The following is a 19951-nucleotide window of genomic DNA, read 5'->3' on the forward strand; positions in this document are numbered from 1 at the left end:
CAGTCCGGATTTAGACCGTACCATAGTACCGAGACAGCTCTCATTAGAGTCACAAATTATCTGCTCTTATCATCCGATCGTGGTTGTATCTCTCTATTAGTGTTACTCGATCTTAGTGCTGCATTTGATACTATTGACCACAAAATTAAATAAACTCGAAATTATGTTGGCATTAGTGGAATTGCATTAGCATGGTTTAAATCATACTTATCTGACCGTTATCAGTTTGTAGCAGTAAATGAAGAGATGTCTTATCGATCACAAGTTCAGTATGGCGTACCACAAGGCTCAGTACTAGGACCGTTGCTGTTCACTCTGTACATGCTAGCCTTGGGAGATATCATTAGGAAGCATGGCATTAGTTTTCACTGTTATGCCAATGATACCCAGCTCTATATTTCTTCACGCCCTGACGAAACTTACCAATTCACAAAATTAACGGAATGCATAGCTGATATAAAAAATTCTACTTAATTCTGAAAAAACAGAGATTCTAATTATTGGACAAAAAACGTCCTCACATAATAACCTAGAATACTCTGTCAAGTCTTCGTCGTCGGTTAGGAACCTGGGTGTGCTCTTTGATACCAATCTTTAATTTGAAAGTCACGTGTTTAGCATCTGTAAAACCACATTTTTCCATCTTAAAAATATATCTAAATTACTCCATATGCTCTCATTGACAAATGCGGAACAATTAGTCCATGCTTTCATGACCTCAAGGCTAGATTAAGCTCTGTAATGCTCTTATGGGTGGTTGCCCTGCACGCTTAATAAACAAACTACAGCTAGTCCAAAACGCAGCAGCTCGAGTTCTTACCAGAACCAGGAAGTATGACCAGGTTCTGTCAACACTGCATTGGCTCCCTATTAAACATTGTATACATTTTAAAATATTGCTGATTACTTACAAAGCACTGCATTGGCTCCCTATTAAACATTGTATACATTTTTAAATATTGCTGATTACTTACAAAGCACTAAATGGTTTATCTCCGCAGTACTTGAGGGAGCTCTTAACGCATTATTAACGCATTATTGTGATCTCAAAATTCCGGCCAGTTGATAATACCTAGAATATCAAAATCGACTGCTGGCATTAGATCCTTCTCCTATTTAGCACCAAAACTTTGGAACAGTCTTCTTAACATTGTCCGGGAAGCAGACACACTCTGTCAGTTCAAAGCTAGACTAAAAACACATCTCTTTGGCCTAGCATACACATAACACATTATAGACTTTTATAATTCAATGTTAGGCCAGCCGGAACCGAGAACACTTCCCATAAATCCTCATGTACTCGTTACATCATAAGAAGAATGGCGTCTACGCAGTGTTGGGGAGTAACTAGTTACATGTAACGGCGTTACGTAATTTAATTACAAAATAAATGTAACAGTAATTCGTTACAGTTACTGACAAAAAAATGTAATTAAATTACAGTTACTTATGAAAATGTTAAAGATTACAAATGGGGTTACATCTAAAAATGTTCTTTAAAAATCTGGGATATGTTGAATAATATTAATCTGTTGCTTTGCCTGTTTTTGATATGCACGATGCCTTCTGCTAAAGCCATTTATTAAAGCGGTGCTATTTTGATGCTTTTGATTGGTTCATCGGTTTGAATTTGCGGCGCACCACGTCTGCCAATTACGTTAATCCTCTTTGCCGCTAGGCTACTACAACCAGTCTGAAAGCTGCCACCATGGCGAATGATAAAAATGCATTTCATTGCTGGAAATTTAAAAATAATTTCACCCTGAAATCCGAGAGGGCCCCAAATATAACAGTTCAGTGCAAAATTTGTTTGCCAGCTGTTAAAATACTTTCGACATCAAAAGCTTCAATGTCGAACCTGAGGAAGCATCTGCAGGTATGTAACCTAGCCTTTCTTTATTTTATTGTGAGTGTACAGAAATAAAAACAGACCCTTTCACTTCGAATGATATATTACTCGTTTCTGTATGATAAAAAGTGACGGACGGAGTAGTTTTAAGTCGATTTACTGTAGGTGCTATGTGAAAAAAAATCACCAAAACGCACCCTCGCGTTCATCGTCCCCTTTGTGTATTCGAGACCAATATTAAAAACATTCATAACAAATTAGCTAGCCTGCTAGCTGCCTTTACCAGACACACTTGTTTTTATGAACCCTTTCACAAAAAAAAAATACATAGCTTGCATTTTTTTTCCTTGAATGAGGTTGGTAATGTCAAATCTAATATAACTTAGTTTTTTTGGGGGGCATTGTAGCATACGTTATGACTCACAAAGTTATCGGTCACACCTGCTTGGTATAAATGCTTGAAAATGATTTAGTTGAAAATATCCATTAGAAACATAAAAGTAATCAAAAAGTAATCAGATGTAATTAGTTACTTTACTTTTATAAAGTAATTGAAAAGGTACACTACTTATTACATTTTAAATAGGGTAATTTGTAATCTGTAATCTATTACATTTCCAAAGTAACCTCCCCAACACTGCGTCTACGCTAATATTAGTCTCTCTGTTTATCCCGAGGTTTACCGCAGTCCGCTAGCCTGGTTAAAACCAGACCATTCTCAGTAGTAACTGAGTTATGGTCTGGCAAAGCTTCATTAATAACTCATTTCCAAAGGGGCGTCACCAACGGACGTCGCTCAAATGCCTCTGGGCGCAATTGGATAGACCTAAAACCAATCAGAGCGATCATCATCGTGTAAAGCCATATGCTGCGTCCCAATTCGCCTAAGTTACACTACGCCATAAAAGTATGTACTCTTTTTGTGAAGAAAAGGTATTTACTTTTGAATATGTATCAAAAAAGTAGGCAAGCTTTGGGACATCCTACTTCGTCATCTTTATCGGACGGATCTGTCGCCTGCGTCCTGTCACGTAAACTGTCCTGTCAATCATCCTGTCACAGTTAAAATCCTCTATTAAATCTAATTTAATTTCCTACCGTTTCGGAGAGAAATGTAGTAGCACGTTCATCTGCCAGTGGCTCTTTCATGGAGACTGTCCTCATGTGTTTGCAATTTGAATATAATAATGCATTTATAAGTTGCGCTTCACCAACGGACGTCGCTCAAATGCCTCTGGGCGCAATTGGATAGACCTAAAACCAATCAGAGCGATCGTCATTGTGTAAAGCCCGCCCCAACGTTTCTGATTGGTGCCGCGATTTCGACGGATTAGAAATGGGCTTGAATGAGCTCTTTGCCAGACTACTTGCAGAGCAAATCTAAATTTGCCGGAAGTTGTCAAGTCAAGTCAAGTCAAGTATATTTGTATAGCGCTTTTCACAAGACATATTGTATCAAAGCAGCTTCACAGTATTAAATTAAAATAATACAACAAGGTTTGTTTCAAGTGGAATTTATTGATTGATAAAATTAAATTACATATCCCCAAAATATCCCTAACTGAGCAAGCCAAAGGCAACAAAGTTGTCTGGGTTTTCCCAGGCTAGCGGTCCGCCGGATCCAGGGTGTATCCAGATCTGATGAAGGACGTGACGATAGCGCAGTCCTGAAGTGTCAACTAGTCTCTCCCCTGTGAAGGCCTCCTTCCCTTCCCTTTACCTCATTGTACAGATAATTCTGGTTCGCATGGCTACGTGGAGCAGTGAAAATTCTGTTTTATAAATTTTAAGGCCAGACAGGTGGTTTGTTGAGGGTTGGTTTGTGGGGAAGGACTACACGCCTGCACACATATATTCAAACGCGCATACTTATGGACTGAACTCATAATACGCATGTGCACACTACGTTCTCACAGGTTCGCGTTTTTAAAGTTTGCGTAAAGAGAACTTAAGAGTTTTCTGTTAAAATGGTGTCGTGTTAGCGGCTTCCTGGACAGTGCTTCCTGGACAGTGAGTGACCTTACATATTATGATCAAATCTGATTTTCTCCAGTCATTGTTAAACAACAAGCTAACAAAACTTGCTAACTAGCGGCCAGAGGAATTGTTCTCCCTCCACCTAAGCTCCGCCCACATTTTTTTTTTTTTTTAAATCTATTATACTGGTAGTAAAAGTCTGCAAAATCTTATTTAAACAACAATGAAATCAGAAATGGACTTTCACTGTTGGCGCTCCTGCTCATGTGATAAGAGATGACATTCCTGGTTCCAGTGGCTTTAATCCAGTGGTCCTTAAACTTTTTTGGTTATGCCCCCTTTGATCTGGCTTGTGATGCAGTCCACTGAAGCAGGTGGTTCCACAAGGGTGTTTATGTTTTAACATAAATGTGTGTTGGCAGTGTGTGTACACAACCACCCTATTATGATAAAAATCCACCCAGTGCTTTTTAAAAAATCCCCATAAATATGTCTCAGAACAAGCTGTTCTCAGATTCGGGGCAATGTGACGTACTTTTGCACAAGCCCCGCCCACGACTATTGACGGACACTGCAGTTTGAGTGTAGACCCGCCCTGAGTGAGCTGGACACAGTCCGCCATTGTTTCGACACTGAAGCAGCTGTAGACAAGAATGTCTCCTAAGCGATTGAGGTGTTTTGTTATAAGATGTAAGAATGAACATAGCAGTCTTCATTTACTCCTGTTTTTACTCGGATGGATCAGTACCAACTGTTCATGATCCAGCTTACAGTCTCTGGAGATATAGGCCTAACTTTACTGATCACTGCAGAAATGAAAGTGAGAGCTCGCACTTTATCACAGCTCATCAAGTCGTTTTACGAATATAAAGTTTACCAGTTTATTAAGCACCCCTTGATAAGGTGTGTATATATTTGTTTACTGTTAGTTTTAACGAGTGTTTTGTGTTCTTCGCTGTGTATGTTGATAATAATTAAAGGGAGAGAGAGAGAGTTTATGGATAAGACTTTAATGCACACTTCTTGTACGGTGTTCACTCAGCTCTTACTGTGATTTTCTGGAGTAAAACTAACGCTTCATCTTTTATGTGATGTTCAACTTTTGTTGGGATCTGAATCATGATCGAGCATCACATCAACATTTACATTGTCTGCTTTACTTAGCTGTTCCACACTATCATCATCAGTGACACTGGGGTGCTCGGTCTACTGGCGGACTGTCCTGCTTCCCTCTCACCAACCTGTAGTCCTCCTGTCTCTCTGAGGTCGTCAACGCTGGTGCTGCTGCTGACTTGAATACTGTCATTTACTGATTCGTCTCTGCAGATTGTTGCTTGTGTATTGCTAATCTGCTGAGGCTACACTGAGGCCATAACAATTTGCATCTCCAATCTTTCCCTGTCTGTCACTACAATCATATCCAATATTTTGTATATTCTTATTTGTAAGGACCCAATTCGTAAGGGGAACTTTCATCCTTTTCACGTCTTCATTCCTACTTTTTTTTACATTTTTGCTTTTGTGCTCCTGACAGGTGCTTCTTTCCATACATAGTGTTAGAGTGTGCTCACGTTCACTTCTTACCTTCTAAAATTACAGATTTAAATTTTATTTTACTGCAATATTATTAGTTAACGAGTTTGAGTTTGTAAGAAAAAAAAAGTGGGGCCCCCTAGTGTCCTGGGCCCGTAAGGCCCCCCTGCCTAGGAGACTAACAAGTAGGGAACGGAAGATGAACTGAACTAATTAACATGTAAAAAGGTACAGCAATGAAACTCAGGCTAGAACAGAAAAACAGATCACAAACAAACTCAAAATGTGACAGTGTACCCCCCTCCCAGAAGGTACGTCCTCGCGCTGTAAAAAGTCCAGCAGGGGAGGGAGGGTGGGTTGGTGCCCAGGAGGCTGACGAAGGGCTGGAGAAGAAGGTGGCCAAGGTGGGCGGTACCAGCAATACATGATGCCAGGGAGGCGCTGGTGGTTCAGGGGCCCAGGTAGTGGTGGGAGAGAGAAAAAAATCGATGCATCGCGATTCTATCTCCAACAATTCTGGATCGATTCTGAGAATTTCAGATTTGATTCTGAGCTTAGTGTTTAACCGCAGATGCACGATGACGCTGCGTGTGCTTTAGAAACACATATTCATTTATTTCATTTTAACCCTCTGAGGTCGAGAAACGCGCCGACGCGTTTTGCTGGATTTTTTTCACATAGCAGCAACATAAACTTAAATTACTCCGTCATTTATTGTTATACAGAAAAAAGAAATATAAAAAAATAATCTGTGATATTTCTACTTTTGTATGTGTCCACTTACAATCAAATCAAAACATTGTGCTTTTGTAAAATAAAGAAAATAAACAGGGTGTGCGTTCTGCCTCTCCATCGCGGTGAACTTTTTTTTCTTGAGCACGTCTATAAACTGAAACAAAACTCAGCGAATACTTCTCACACATTTATGAGCCATATACCTTTATACACATTTAAGTGTGTACTTTTAAATGATCGGATTCAAACTGAAAACAAATATTCTCTGTTTAAGTAATTTGTATAAAACCAACAGGATTTCCAGTATCTCAAACGCTTGCTAATTACTTTTTAATTCGACACGCCCACTCGCGCAAAAGAGATTCACATGCAAATCTCCACATGGAACGCGAACGCCCTCATTACCTCAAACACAAAACACCAAAACACTTCACAAGTCTCTGCTTTTCATCGAGTTTGGAAGACACGTCTGAGCTTACATTGGATTTACATCAGAAGAAGAAGAACGCGATTTGAAGACAAGAAAGATGTAAGGTAAGAAATTCTTACTTATTAGTTTATGGTATTGTTGCATAAACTTCACATTGCAGTTGAACTGTTGCTAGATATATGGTGAATATTATACTATTTAGACCCGTGTTTACTGTTAAATACTGTTTGTGGATATCTGCTCAAACATAGATATGTATAACCATAATGTTTAATATTTTGGAGCGCGATGGCGTTTGAATGTATCATATTTTGGAGCGCGATTGCGTTTGAAAGGAAAAATGCACCAAACATTAGGCTTTATGTTTTTACTATTATCTCATTTCATATCATCATAACGAATGGAAACATTTGAAGTAACATAAGATAATCAATATATTTTTCTCTAGCGTAGTTGTTCTTGAAATCTTTTGGAAGATTTAATTTATTGTTATTATTATTTTATGCAGCACTGCGTAGCCTATGCCTACAAGGCACAACAAACCTGGTGTTCATTATATATTGTTGGAAACGTGTGTGTGTGTGTGTGTGTGTTACGGTTGTGTGTGGGTAGAAGGAGGCGAGGATGACAGAGCACTTCAATCCAAGAGTTTTATTCACAGAGAATCCAAAAACACAGGAACAACGGGTAGAACTCACACAGGAAATAAACGTAGTAACAAAGTAGAACCGACCAACACAGAAGGAGAACACAGGGCTTAAATACACAGGAGAACTGAAAAGGGAACAAGACACAGCTGACAAGACTAACGAGGAACCAGGTGGTACAAATGAACTGATGACAGAAACCATGGAAACAAGGATTAGACCAAAATCAACAGAGAACAGGGGAAAACGGATCACAGAAACAGAACTCAGAAACACAGAACATGTAACATTACTCCCCCCCTCCCCAAAGGCGCGTCCTCGCGCCTATAACATCCAAAGGGGTGGGAGGGTGGGCGCCCTGGAGGCTGACAGGGGAGACCAGGCAAGGGAGACACAGTAGGAAGCCTCCAGGGCGGAGCAGGCTGAGGGTGTGGCCACGGCGGAGCAGGCTGAGGGTGTGGACACGGCGGAGCAGGCTGAGGGTGTGGCCACGGCGGAGCAGGCTGAGGGTGTGGCCACGGCAGAGCAGGCAGTAGGCGTGGCCACGGTGGGGAAATCCCTTCGGGCGGCCATGGCGGGGAAACCCCCTCGGGCGGCCATGGCAGGGAAACCCCCTCGGGCGGCCATGGCGGGGAATATTTTTCGGATGGCCAGGACAGAGGTATATGGCCCCCCCCCCCAAAAAATACTTGGGCAAAGTCCCGGGTGTCAAAGAGGGCTCGGTGCAGGGCAGCGATGAGGGCTCGGTGCCGGGCAGCGATGAGTGCTCGGCGCCGGGCAGCGATGAGGGCTCGGTGCTGGGCAGCGATGAGGGCTCGGTGCTGGGCACTGTGCTGGACGGGACCAGTGGTGAAAGCTCTGTGCTGGACGGGACCAGCGGAGAGGAATGCTTTGTGCTGGACGGGACCAGCGGTGAAGAAGTCTCTGTGCTGGACGGGACCAGCGGTGAAGAAGGCCTTGTGCTGGACGGGACCAGCGGAGATGAAGGCTCTGTGCTGGACGGGACCAGCGGAGAAGGAGGTTCTGTGCTGGACGGGACCAGCGGTGAAGAAGTCTCTGTGCTGGACGGGACCAGCGGTGAAGAAGTCTCTGTACTGGACGGGACCAGCGGTGAAGAAGGCTCTGTGCTGGACGGGACCAGCGGAGAAGGAGGTTCTGTGTCGTCGTTCACAGACCCTAGCGGGCAGGCAACTGGCTCTGGCGGGCAGGCGACTGGCTCTGGCTCTGGCGGGCAGGCGACGGGCTCTGGCTCTGGCGGGCAGGCGACGGGCTCTGGCTCTGGCGGGCAGGCGCCGGGCTCTGGCGGGAAGGCGACAGGCTCTGGCTCTGGCGGGCAGGCGACTGGCTCTGGCTCTGGCGGGCAGGCGACGGGCTCTGGCTCTGGCGGGCAGGCGACGGGCTCTGGCGGGCAGGCGACGGGCTCTGGCTCTGGCGGGCAGGCGACGGGCTCTGGCTCTGGCGGGCAGGCGACGGGCTCTGGCTCTGGCGGGCAGGCGACTAAAGAACATCCGTTATGCCACAGCACCCAATCCACAAATTCAACGAAGTTCCCTCGAGGCCCATCACCGGGCAGGCGTGCTTTGGTCTCAGCGTTGAGACCTGCCCGGTAGAACACACAGAGGCTGATGTCATCATAATGAACATAAGGTCTTAAGTACAAATACCTCTGTGTGTGGGCCTCGAGGGACTGATCTTCCTGGGAGAGCAGGATGATCTGTACCGCTGGATCCATGATCGACGGTCTTTTCTTTGGTCGGTTCTTCTGTTACGGTTGTGTGTGGGTAGAAGGAGGCGAGGATGACAGAGCACTTCAATCCAAGAGTTTTATTCACAGAGAATCCAAAAACACAGGAACAACGGGTAGAACTCACACGGGAAATAAACGTAGTAACAAAGTAGAACCGACCAACACAGAAGGAGAACACAGGGCTTAAATACACAGGAGAACTGAAAAGGGAACAAGACACAGCTGACAAGACTAACGAGGAACCAGGTGGTACAAATGAACTGATGACAGAAACCAGGGAAACAAGGACTAGACCAAAATCAACAGAGAACAGGGGAAAACGGATCACAGAAACAGAACTCAGAAACACAGAACATGTAACAGTGTGTGTATTCTGTGAATTTTAAAAAGAAATTTTAACCAGAAAAATCTAAAATCTATTCCCAAAATCGTGCAGCCCTATAGTTTCTCTTGATATCAGTATGTTCACAGTTTTTTCTCTTTTTTTTTCTTTCAGGGACCAGATGCAACTGAGTCCTGCTGACTTCAACATTCACATGAGTCTCTGTACATGAACATGGTAAAGTGAAAATCAAACACCTTGGAAATGAAAGGTATGTACAATGTTTTTAGGAATGGCACAAAGGTCTCTGTCTTTGGATCATTGTTTTCAATGTGCTCTTTTGTCATTTGTATTTTTGGATTGTGTTGTGCTGTAAATAAATCCAAACAATCTAAAAGCCATTCTTTTTTAAATCTCCTCATTCTTTGTGCAAGGTTGCTCTGAATGACAGGGCCTGATCGCTCCTAATAGGGCAGTTAGGGGAGTGTCTTTGTCTTTCTCAGGTGTTAAAAGCTTACATATTAATGAGATGATCACGCCTCTTCGCATATGGCTTTGTCACACAAAACACGTCTTAGAAATTTTAAATCAATATATTGTCTTATCTGAATGAGCAGTCAGGGTGATTTTCACATAGTTTTGGAGCAAATATTCTAGGCTATGTCATACAATTTTAAAAAGTCTTGTGAAGAAATAATCAGTATGGGTTTCATGGCCTTATTTCAGTGAGAATTTTTTTTTGTATTTTCACAAACCACGCATAAATGTCATTATCTCAAAACTACAAACTTTTACATACATGCTGCTGATATATTATTGTAGCAGAGTTTGTGCTGAATACAGTGTAATTAGACTTTAGCCATGAAAATGTCACAAGTAACAGAAAAATACACAAATGTCAGAGCATGTCAGAACACCTCCAGAGCCCAGAAAACAGCTCAGACCTCAGAGGGTTAAGGTTCCTAGTCACTCTTCTGTACTAAAAAATGTTAATATGTATGGGATTATACTTCAGAGATAGTACCCCCCCCCCCCCCACCCCCCCCCACACACACACACTTTAAATTGTTTTATTTCCAAGTCCCCATAAAACATGGAAACCTAACATCTGTGTGTGTTTGTGTGCCTGTGCTCTTTTTCAGTGAGTGATCTGAGGATTGTTCTGCTGGGAAAGAATGTATCAGAGAACAACAGGGTGGGAAACACTATACTGGATACAGATGCATTTAACAGTGAAGCTCCATCATATTTACATCAGCCCAGTCAGAGAATCAGTGGAGAAGTGGAGGATAGACACATCATAGTCATCAACACACACCTGCTCCAGCCAGATCTCCCAAACCATCAGATAATCCAGGGAGTGAGACAGTGTGTGTCTCAATCTGCTCCAGGACCTCATGTGATCGTACTTGTACTGCAGTATAAGGACTTCAGAGATGAGGACATGAGAAGAGTGATATATGTGCTGAACCTCTTCAGTGTGAAGGCCATTAAACACACCATAGTGTTGACTACTGATGAAGAGACACATATGTTACCTTTTAGGATATGGGATAACCCTATTAATTGTTTTATAAAGGAATGTGGAGGAAGACTTCTTCACTTTGTTGAAGAAAACCCAGCTTGGCGCTCTGAGATATTCAGAAGGACAGAGGAGATACTCAAGAAAGAATGTGAAGAATTTCTCACCTGTAACAGCTATGAGGATAGAGGTGATGGAACATCAGTGGATGAAGATCCGAGCAGATCTGGAGTTTCAGTTCGAGGAGACGACAAAGAGGAGGATCCTGATCCTAACGAGGATGGAAAACTCAATGAGAGCACAAAAACAGGAAGTGATGGAGGAGGTTTGTCAAAGTCTTATAGAAAGTCTTCAGATAATAGCTACAACAATATATGGTCATTGTCTACTTTTTTATACTTTAATAGTTACATGGTAGTAGAGACGGGGGACAAAAATGAGGAGCACTACTGCATGACTACTATTTATTAATTTTACTAATGTGTTTTGTTTAGGTTGAAAAGCTTCTAAAAATGTTGTAAATAAAAATATAGATAATATTGAATAGAGTATGAGACAATGACAAATTCAGTATGCAGCTGAATATAGTTTTCAGACACATTTTTTCACCCAAAAATGATAATTCTGCTCTCATTACAATTTTATGTCATTCCAAACTTGGGTATATTTTCTTTCCTCTGTGGAAACCAAAAACAGTTGTTTAACTGGACATCCAGGTGGTTCTTTTTTAATGAACAAATGTGGAAAATAATTTTTACTGTCAAGGTCCATTTGACAGTAGGTCAGACGACAGGTAAATGTGACAAAAGTTGGGGGATGAAGAGGTGAGAATAGAATTGGGCTAAGGGTACAGTGAAACCGAGTCCTCGTGATTGAACAGGTCCTTATACTGTGTGTCTTGAAGTAATGTACTACCAGTTGCACCTCAGCTCTAACATACATCAATACTTCTAAAACCATGAAATAGCTTTGTGTAAAGAACAGGTCAAAAAGTTAACAGGAATGGAGCGGAGCCGGTGCGACTGATGACTCAGGTGAAGCCAGAGGGAAAGAGGAGCTCGACGGAGCCAAGGGGTGGAGGGACGATTCACAGACAAAGGCCCAGAGTCCATGGTGAAGACAGAGCGACGATTGGCCAAGGCGGATATGGAGGGACAAGGAAGCCCAGTGGAGATGGAAGGGCAATGGTCCCAGGTGAAGCTAAGGGAGCGATGAGCCAAGGTGGAGCCAATTGGTCATCAGGCCCAGGTTGAGTGATGGGTTTTGGAGGTTAGAGGTGGAGCCAGAAGGTCGACACACCAGGGAGGAGAAGTTGTACAGGAAGTTCAAAGCAGATCCAAGCTGCTAGGTGGAGCCAGCATAGGAGAACCTGAAGGGATGAATGGAGCCAGCAACGACAGGGCCAAAAAAAAGGACAGGCAGAGAGTTAAAAAAACAGCAGACATGGGATAGGCCAGAGAGTTAACAAAAATGAAGGAACTGATGAGAAACAAACTAGAACGTAATGAGCAACCTATGAGATAAATAAGTGGGAGGAAACAGAGAACAAAGAAGTGACTGAGGATAAACAAACTAAGAATCCATGAAAATGAAACTAACTGAACATAACTGTGACAGAAGGCGAGGCCTCGCACCTTAAAATGGCTGAGGTGGTCATTTCGGGGATGGACGAAGGGCTGGTGAAAGAGGAAGCCCCAGTGAAAGGAACCAGGGTGGTGAGGAGTGGGGAGGTGGTTCACCAGAGCACGGCCAGGATGAAAGCCCACGGCGGAGTCGATGGAGGAAGGAGCCATAAAGGGGTCTTGGCTGATAACATCCGGGTGACAAACAACAGAGAAGGAGCCATAGACAGTGGAGCCCTAGGTGAACACCTAGAACAGATGGGACTGAGCGACACCGATGGTTCAGGAGACTAAGGCGAAGCCGCAGCGACAAGCATCTGAGGTGGAGCCAGAGTGCCTGAGGACTGAGGCTGAGCCATTGTGACTGAGGAGCCAGGGGGAAGGTAGAACCAACTGAAGCTTGTAAGTCTGTGGCACAGGCAGGGTGACGACTGACTAAGGAGAAGCCGAAGGGACAAGGGAGCCTAGTGGAGCCAAAAGGCCAAATGTATGGGAGGGAGGAGATAAGGCGGTGCCGACAGGTTGACGGGTTGAGGTAAAGCGATGGGGCCAGTGGTCGGAGGCAGAGCATGGGGATCCACTTTTTTGGGCAAAGCTGGCAAGACCCGAGGCTTATCCATACAGTAAAATGTCAGGGGAGAGGAGGAGGGGCTGAAAAGAACCAGCTGAAGCGGGGCTGAAGGACTGAGAAGTTATGTTGGATCCAAAGTGGATCCAAGCTGCTAGGTGGAGCCAGCATAAGAGAACCTGAAGGGATGAATGGAGCCAGCAGAGACAGGGCCAAAAGAATGGGTATCACAGGCAATGGATAAAGAGATAGCCTCCTAGGCCATGACAAGACAGGGGTTAAAAAAACAGCCTGGACTTCTGCCAAAAAGCCCCTTTTGTATTCAGTAGAAAAAAGACACTAAAATGTGTTTGTTTTAACTTGTGGGTATATGAAGATAGAATTGTCAGTTTTGGATGAACTATTCCTGTAAAGGTTGTATTGTGAGTGCACACAAACAGTCTGTTTGTACACTGTCATAGATCCATACTTTCTTTTTACAGTCGGTACAAGAGAGCAGATTCTAGACTGTATTCTCCCAAAAAGTAAGTCAAACTATTGCAAGGAAGCCTTCAGTTGATAAAAGAATGTTTTTCAATCTAATTATATTTTACAATATAATATTTTTGTCGTTGTTTAAGGAAGTGTACATTTGGTACCAAAGCTGAACTGAGTCTACTGTCTCTAAATATTGTTTCAGTGACTACTTCTGGAAAAGCAAAGCTGAACATTGTGCTATGTGGATATAACACAACACTCAAGAACACAGTGTCTAAAATATTTAGAGGGACAATAAATAAACAAAAGAAACCTTTCCATCAGAAAGAAAAGAGCAATGTGTGTGTGAAGAAAGAGGAGAAGATTCATGGACGGCAGATTACTGTAATAGAGCTTCCAGCTCTCACTCGGCTCTCAGAGGAGGAAGTGATGCGGGAGACTCTCAACTGTGTGTCTCTCTGTGATCCTGGAGTTCATCATTTCATCCTCATTACTCCTGATGGTTCACTGACTAATGAAGACAAAGCAGAAATGAAGAAGATTAAAAGAATATTTAACTCTAATGAGCACTTTATGGTGCTTTTCACTACTGAACTCACTGTTGACCGAAGTGTGTCAGATTTTGTAGCATCCACAGAATCTCAGAGCATCGTGAGTCTCTATGGGAGTTGGTACAGTGTGATGGGGTTAAAGGATGATAGAAACTATGGACAGATCTCAAAGATTCTGGATTGTATAGAGAACATTAAGACTGAACCCTATTCACTTCAGATGTATATGAGAGCTCCAGAGAGAAGAGTCAGACATGAACTAGAGGAGAAACTGAGAGTGAGAGATAAAGAAATCAAAGAGTTACAGGAGAAGATCAAAACACTAGGTGAGTGGATTAATTTACTTTTCTGAATAAAGCATATTTGTTAGAATACAGTAATAAGCAGTATGTTATTTACAGTACAGTACATCTATACTGGGTGAACCATAAGTGAATAAATAACTTTTAAGCTACCTGTTTCAAAGAGAAACATTGACTCAGAAATATAATTTTAAACCTTTTTTGTAAATAAAATTGTTGAATCGTTTGCATTTATTGACTTTGCTACCTCTATGGCCAGTTTTAGCTCCTGCATTTTTCTTTTTAACTTCAGTAATTTCTTCGGAAAGTAAAATGTAAGGTCAGTGGGATACATGTCAGTCAGCTAACTGATTGGGCTGTCCCAAACATCCCACTTTGAGCACATGAACAACTCTATATTACTTAAATCTTTCCCTCCAGCCTATTGTTTTCTTTTCTTAAATAAAAGTTGCCACACAGCAAAATCCCCAGTGTTAAATTAACGCTCCTCAGTGTACATATGTGTCCACACTACAGGGTGTTAAAATTAACACTGAAGCAGTGTTGAAGTTAATGAGATAATTAAGTGATTAATTAAGTGATGATTGGCCATTAGTGGTGACACCTGATGTTAATAAGCAGAATCATTAGGCTTGTTTGAGATGAGCAAAATCTGCGCAGAATCGATCACCGGTGATCAGCGCGAGATGCATGCCGGTTAGGGCGTTTTTCCACTGGGTTCGTTTGCTGCGGTCCGAACCCGAGTGCGCTAGTTCCCGGCGCCTCCCGCAGCGTTGGTCTGGTTTCACACTCAATTAATTGTATTGAACCCAGGTGCGTTTGCAGTGATCTTGAGTCATCGCAAACGCAATCAAACAATGATATCGACAGTGATACGCATGCGCGGGATACTATACTTCCTGAACAAGCGCGCACCCGAGTCCGTGTTGCTTGCACATTAACGCGAACCGCACCACGTTTCGGGAGCAACCGAGCTCAGACCACCTCCTCCAGGTAGTCTCGGGTTCGGTACTCTAGTGCGCACCCGGGTCCGATGACAGCGTTCACATTAGCGATTTTTCATGCGAACCGTGCCCCGGTCCGCACTAAACTGCCAGTGTGAAAGCGCCCTTAGAAATGTGTCCGAGTGCGGTCCGCCTTGCTCTGATGTCATGCTGACGTATGTCAAAAATCTCTCGCGAGCGCAAGGCGCACCTGTCGGATTCTGCAGTCGAGCGCAGTTGCTCTCCACCGACTGCGCTGATCAAAAGCACGATGGGAAACGACTTGCTGACGACACAGCTTGATGTTCATTGGTTTAAACAACCGTGATGTATTGTTCTCTTTTAAAATGTTTGATTTTAAAATGTTTGATTTTAAAACTCTGATATCATGTTTTATACGCATACATTATGTGTGAATATTCCAAAACTATCTAACAGTGCGATCTCTATGGGTTATGCAATGTAATTTTTATAAAAAAGAAAAGAAAAGAAAAAGAAAAAAAACAACACATGTCTGTATTAAAGAAAAAAAGATTAATAAACATGTATTTGGAATGGAATTAAATAAGTAGGCTACTTTGGGTGTCTTGTTCATTATATTTATTTTCATATAAAAGCAACAGAACTTAAATTCCATCCAGTTTATTAGCAACACTGCACGAGCGTGAATCCCGCGATATCCATCTTTGATCTCACAGGTGTCAGATCCACTACGAGAAGAGAGATCTGTCCGGCTTGCCTGCGCTTTTTTCACTCCTCCTCTCACTGCAGCCGCCTACTCTCGACTACATTCCAGGCGAGGCAAGGCGCATCTCAAACAAGCCTATTGAAGGAAAGAGAAAAAACAATAACAGAAAAAAGAGAAACACAACTACAACTGACTTCGAGTCATTACACATTGTTGCACTTATTATTACCAGTCACACATCTACAAAAGTTCTTGAGATTCAACAGAAGTTTAGACGGTAATGTTTTATGGAATTTTCCGTGTCATGTCACCATTATGGTGTTAAGTGTTTGCTTTAGTTGGGCTCTTGACCCCTTTCATTTTTTAATGTTAGTTTTTCTCTGACTGTTCCAACATTGTGTTTATAAAGCACATTTGTTACTGCAAGAGAAAACATGACCTGCTCACAATATGTTTTGATGATAATGACATTATCATCATGTAGTGTCCTGATTCCCTGATGTCATTCAAAGTCTAAATCTTTGACTAAATGCTTGTCTCATTTTAGTATTGGTGATTGTATTTCTGAGATTCTACAGTTTGAGATCCAACAGCAATATGAACAATTGTTGTGCACAGAAGTTATTGTGTTTAAACACACAGACATCAAGAATCAGCATATGAATCTCAACAATGGTGACAATAAACAAACTAGTGACAAACAGATCAACTCTGAACATCACAAAACAAGCTACTAAAGTCAAAACAAAACAATAGCAAAATAAAAGCAAACAGAAAAAAACAATGAAAATTACAGGACAATTCAGCTGCATAATTTATTCATGCTGCAATGCATGATGTGAGCCAGGGATGCGTTCTGATTGGTGGCTCCCATCATGCACTGCAACATGAAGCATTTGTGTGATTGTCACCATTGTTGAGATTCATATGTAGATTATTGATGTCTGTGTGTGATTTTAAAACCATCAGATTATTAAAGCATTGCTGGAAGTACCTACTGTAATGAAAAATGTATAAAGCATTTGGATAATCAATTTTTAATGCTGGGTGAAATCAGTGAATCAGGTCACTAGTAACTTCATCATCAAAACACAACCAGTGGGGACGAACGGGATTTTGAAAAGTGGAAATGTCCCCATTGGAAATTACACCCGTGGCAATGAATGAATGGAATTTTTTCTTAGAGACACTACTATGCATTTTGCCCGGTTGCAAGGTAATAATTTTCTTTCTAATATTATCAATCTTGCAAGTATAGAAGTTCATAAAGTCTGCGCTGTTTGGAAACGTCTAGGGTTGAAGCTTTATTTCTCGTTAATTTAGCCACATCAAATAAATACATAGGGTTGTATTTGTTTTCTTCTAAGATGTTTAAAAAATAAGCAGATCTAGCAGTTTTTAAGGCCTCTCTGTATGCAATAGTTCTGTCTTTCCACGAAATGTGAAAAACTTCTAATTTTGTCTTATTCCAGTTGCGCTCCATCTTTCTGGTTGCTCTCTTAAGGGCCTGAGTGTGCTCGCTGTACCATGGCGTCAGACTATTTTCTTTAATCTTCATTAAGTGCAAAGGAGCAACTGTGTCTAAAGTGCTGGAAAAGAGAGAGTCAGTGGTTTCTGTTGCAATATTGAGTTCTTCTAGGCTATCCGGGATGCTGAGATGATGAAACTGATCAGGAAGATTATTAATAAAGCAAACTTGAGTAGCAGAAGTGATAGTTCCACTATATTTGTAACAGGGAGTCAGTTTTGCAGCCTCGACTAAATTTGTCAGGCGTTCTGACGTAAAGTTGAATGTGACTGACAGATGGGGAATGTCTAGGTTACTCATGTAGCCTCCCTTCCCTGAAGGAGGGAACGGAGATGTTACGTCCTGTTGCCATAATCGCTGTACCGCCGCTGAACAGCCGGAACACTGTCTCGGCTCCTCAGCGCAAAACTTAAATGAGCGAGTGCTGAAGACTTCCTTATATACCCACTTTGCCGGTTCTGGCGTAAATTTTCGGATTCATTCAAATGTTCGTATTTTCCAAATGTTAGTTGGTACGAAAGAAATCTCCACCTGCTCCCAGCCACGCGTAAACAGTGCGTTTAACATCCAAACGTTTTGCTCATTAATAAGGCTGCATTTTAATTCACCTTAATCGGGTACATATTTACACAGCATTTTGAAAAAATATTATATATAGTAATTGCATATGGTTTTTCTTTTTACTTTTATTATGAGAGCCAGTAATAGCATCTGCAAACGGAACACTTTAATCAAATAATTCATTGCTTTCAATAGGGCTGGGAAAACTAATAGATTAGCTAGATTAACAGATATTAAAACAAATAACAGATGAAACTCCATTAACTGCATCTGTAATATGCTGCCAAGCTTCCTTTTTTTTTTAGGACCTGATACGCCACTGTATGCTTGCAAATAAAATGTGGCGTTTTGAACGAACTTCTGATAATAAAACTTCAATTTCTGCATCTGAGAAATTTCTCTTTTTCATTCTCTTTTGAGAAGACATGTTGAAATCCTTCGTTTGGTGTCATAATATGATGCCCATATATAGTTGTCAGTCGGATTTAATGGGCGGGATTTATGGTAATTGAGAATGAGCGTTCACACATCTGCCGTTTACAAAGTATTTGTGAATCAGGAGAAGAGTTTTCGGGAAGGTCTCTTTATGCGCAAATCACTCACATATTTACTCGTATATTTACAAATGTTTCATGAATGAGACCCAATGTGCGTATCTTACAGTTTCCTTCAAATTCTATTTTTCAAATACAGTGGTATTTTTCTTAATATTGGGAAGAGGATGAAAGGGGTGATCATTAGGCTACTGTCTGTCTGTGCACAACACAAATAGCACACCTGCGCACACTAGAGTACAGTACTGTAATGTCATTGGACCTGTAAGAATGGAAATGGGAAGGTTTAAATAAAGTTAGATGGTACGCGAGATATCGCGAGCGTAAGAAACACGCGAAAAGGGGAGGAGTTGAAAAAGAGGGAGAAGAGAGAGAATATGGATGGAGAAATGGACGATGTAATCGGGTGGAACGATGTAGAGTCATAGTTAAGAGAAATGTTGAAATAAACACTGAGTTCTGAGCACAGAAGTCTTGGTCTGACTCCTCTATCAAGTGACTACGACAGATACAGAAAATAGCCAAGAACCCACGCATAATACTCGGTAAGCACGGATTCATCGAGACTCGCAAATCCGAGTATTACACTGGTGGCAGCGTTGGTTGGCTATTTTTATCTTTCTGTTTTCAGTATGGACATTTTCTACTTGACTCTGCACGACGTAAAATATCCACATTAACCCCCTGAGGTCTACGGTATCGCCGGCGATACCAGCTCACTTTTTTTTTATCAATGTAAAAGAAACTCATAAATACTCTGTTGACTTTGATTTTCCATAGGAGTTTCATACATCAATCGATTCTGTTAAATGTGTATTATTTTTGTGTATACTCACAATAAAAACAAAGTGTTGTGCTTTTTGCCAAATAAAGAAAAATAAACACGAAGCGAGTTCTGCCTTCTCTCTGCCAGTGAAGTCCATTCTGAAACGCGTCCGAAAATGAACAATAACTGAGCGAATACTCAGTCAAACAGGCATACAAAGACACAGGCATGAAGCTTGAATTCTCGTCTTTTAAATGAAGTAATTTATATAAAAAACAAATATCTTCATCTTGTGAAATCTGTATTAAAAGAGAGCGATTCCAGTCGAGCTCATCTCATCTCATTACGTTATAATCGGCCACGCCCACGGAGAGCGCGCGCTATTCAAACGCAAATGACTGAGACGATCCCATACAAACTGTGAATGCCCACATATCAGCTCGAGAAAACACATCAAGTTTATTCAGATCAGTGTCTACACTGTCTCGCAGCGCTGTGAGGAATAATAATAATGGAAAACTTACCTCAGAAGTGCTGGTATTTCGAGGAGCAACGGATGGAATAATGTTGTAAGTTTTTTTTTTCATTC

The 19951-nt window shown here is 41.8% G+C and overlaps 2 protein-coding genes across 2 annotated transcripts in view; both read left to right on the top strand.

Moving 5' to 3' along the window:
- LOC309475951 (uncharacterized protein) overlaps positions 1-19951 on the top strand; it is a 237897-nt gene that overhangs the window by 185322 nt on the left and 32624 nt on the right. The window lies entirely within an intron of this gene.
- LOC309474871 (uncharacterized protein) overlaps positions 1-19951 on the top strand; it is a gene marked incomplete at its 3' end in the record, with an annotated part of 89173 nt that overhangs the window by 48288 nt on the left and 20934 nt on the right. Inside the window, exons 3-5 of the mRNA XM_082137490.1 lie at positions 10383-11087; positions 13435-13476; positions 13632-14306. Coding sequence (XP_081993616.1) covers positions 10383-11087; positions 13435-13476; positions 13632-14306 — 1422 coding nt within the window. The remainder of the gene's footprint in view (positions 1-10382; positions 11088-13434; positions 13477-13631; positions 14307-19951) is intronic.

The sequence above is a fragment of the Leuciscus leuciscus genome, assembly GCF_965113295.1.
Source record: "Leuciscus leuciscus genome assembly, chromosome: 15".
NCBI classification, from domain to species: Eukaryota; Metazoa; Chordata; class Actinopteri; order Cypriniformes; family Leuciscidae; genus Leuciscus; species Leuciscus leuciscus.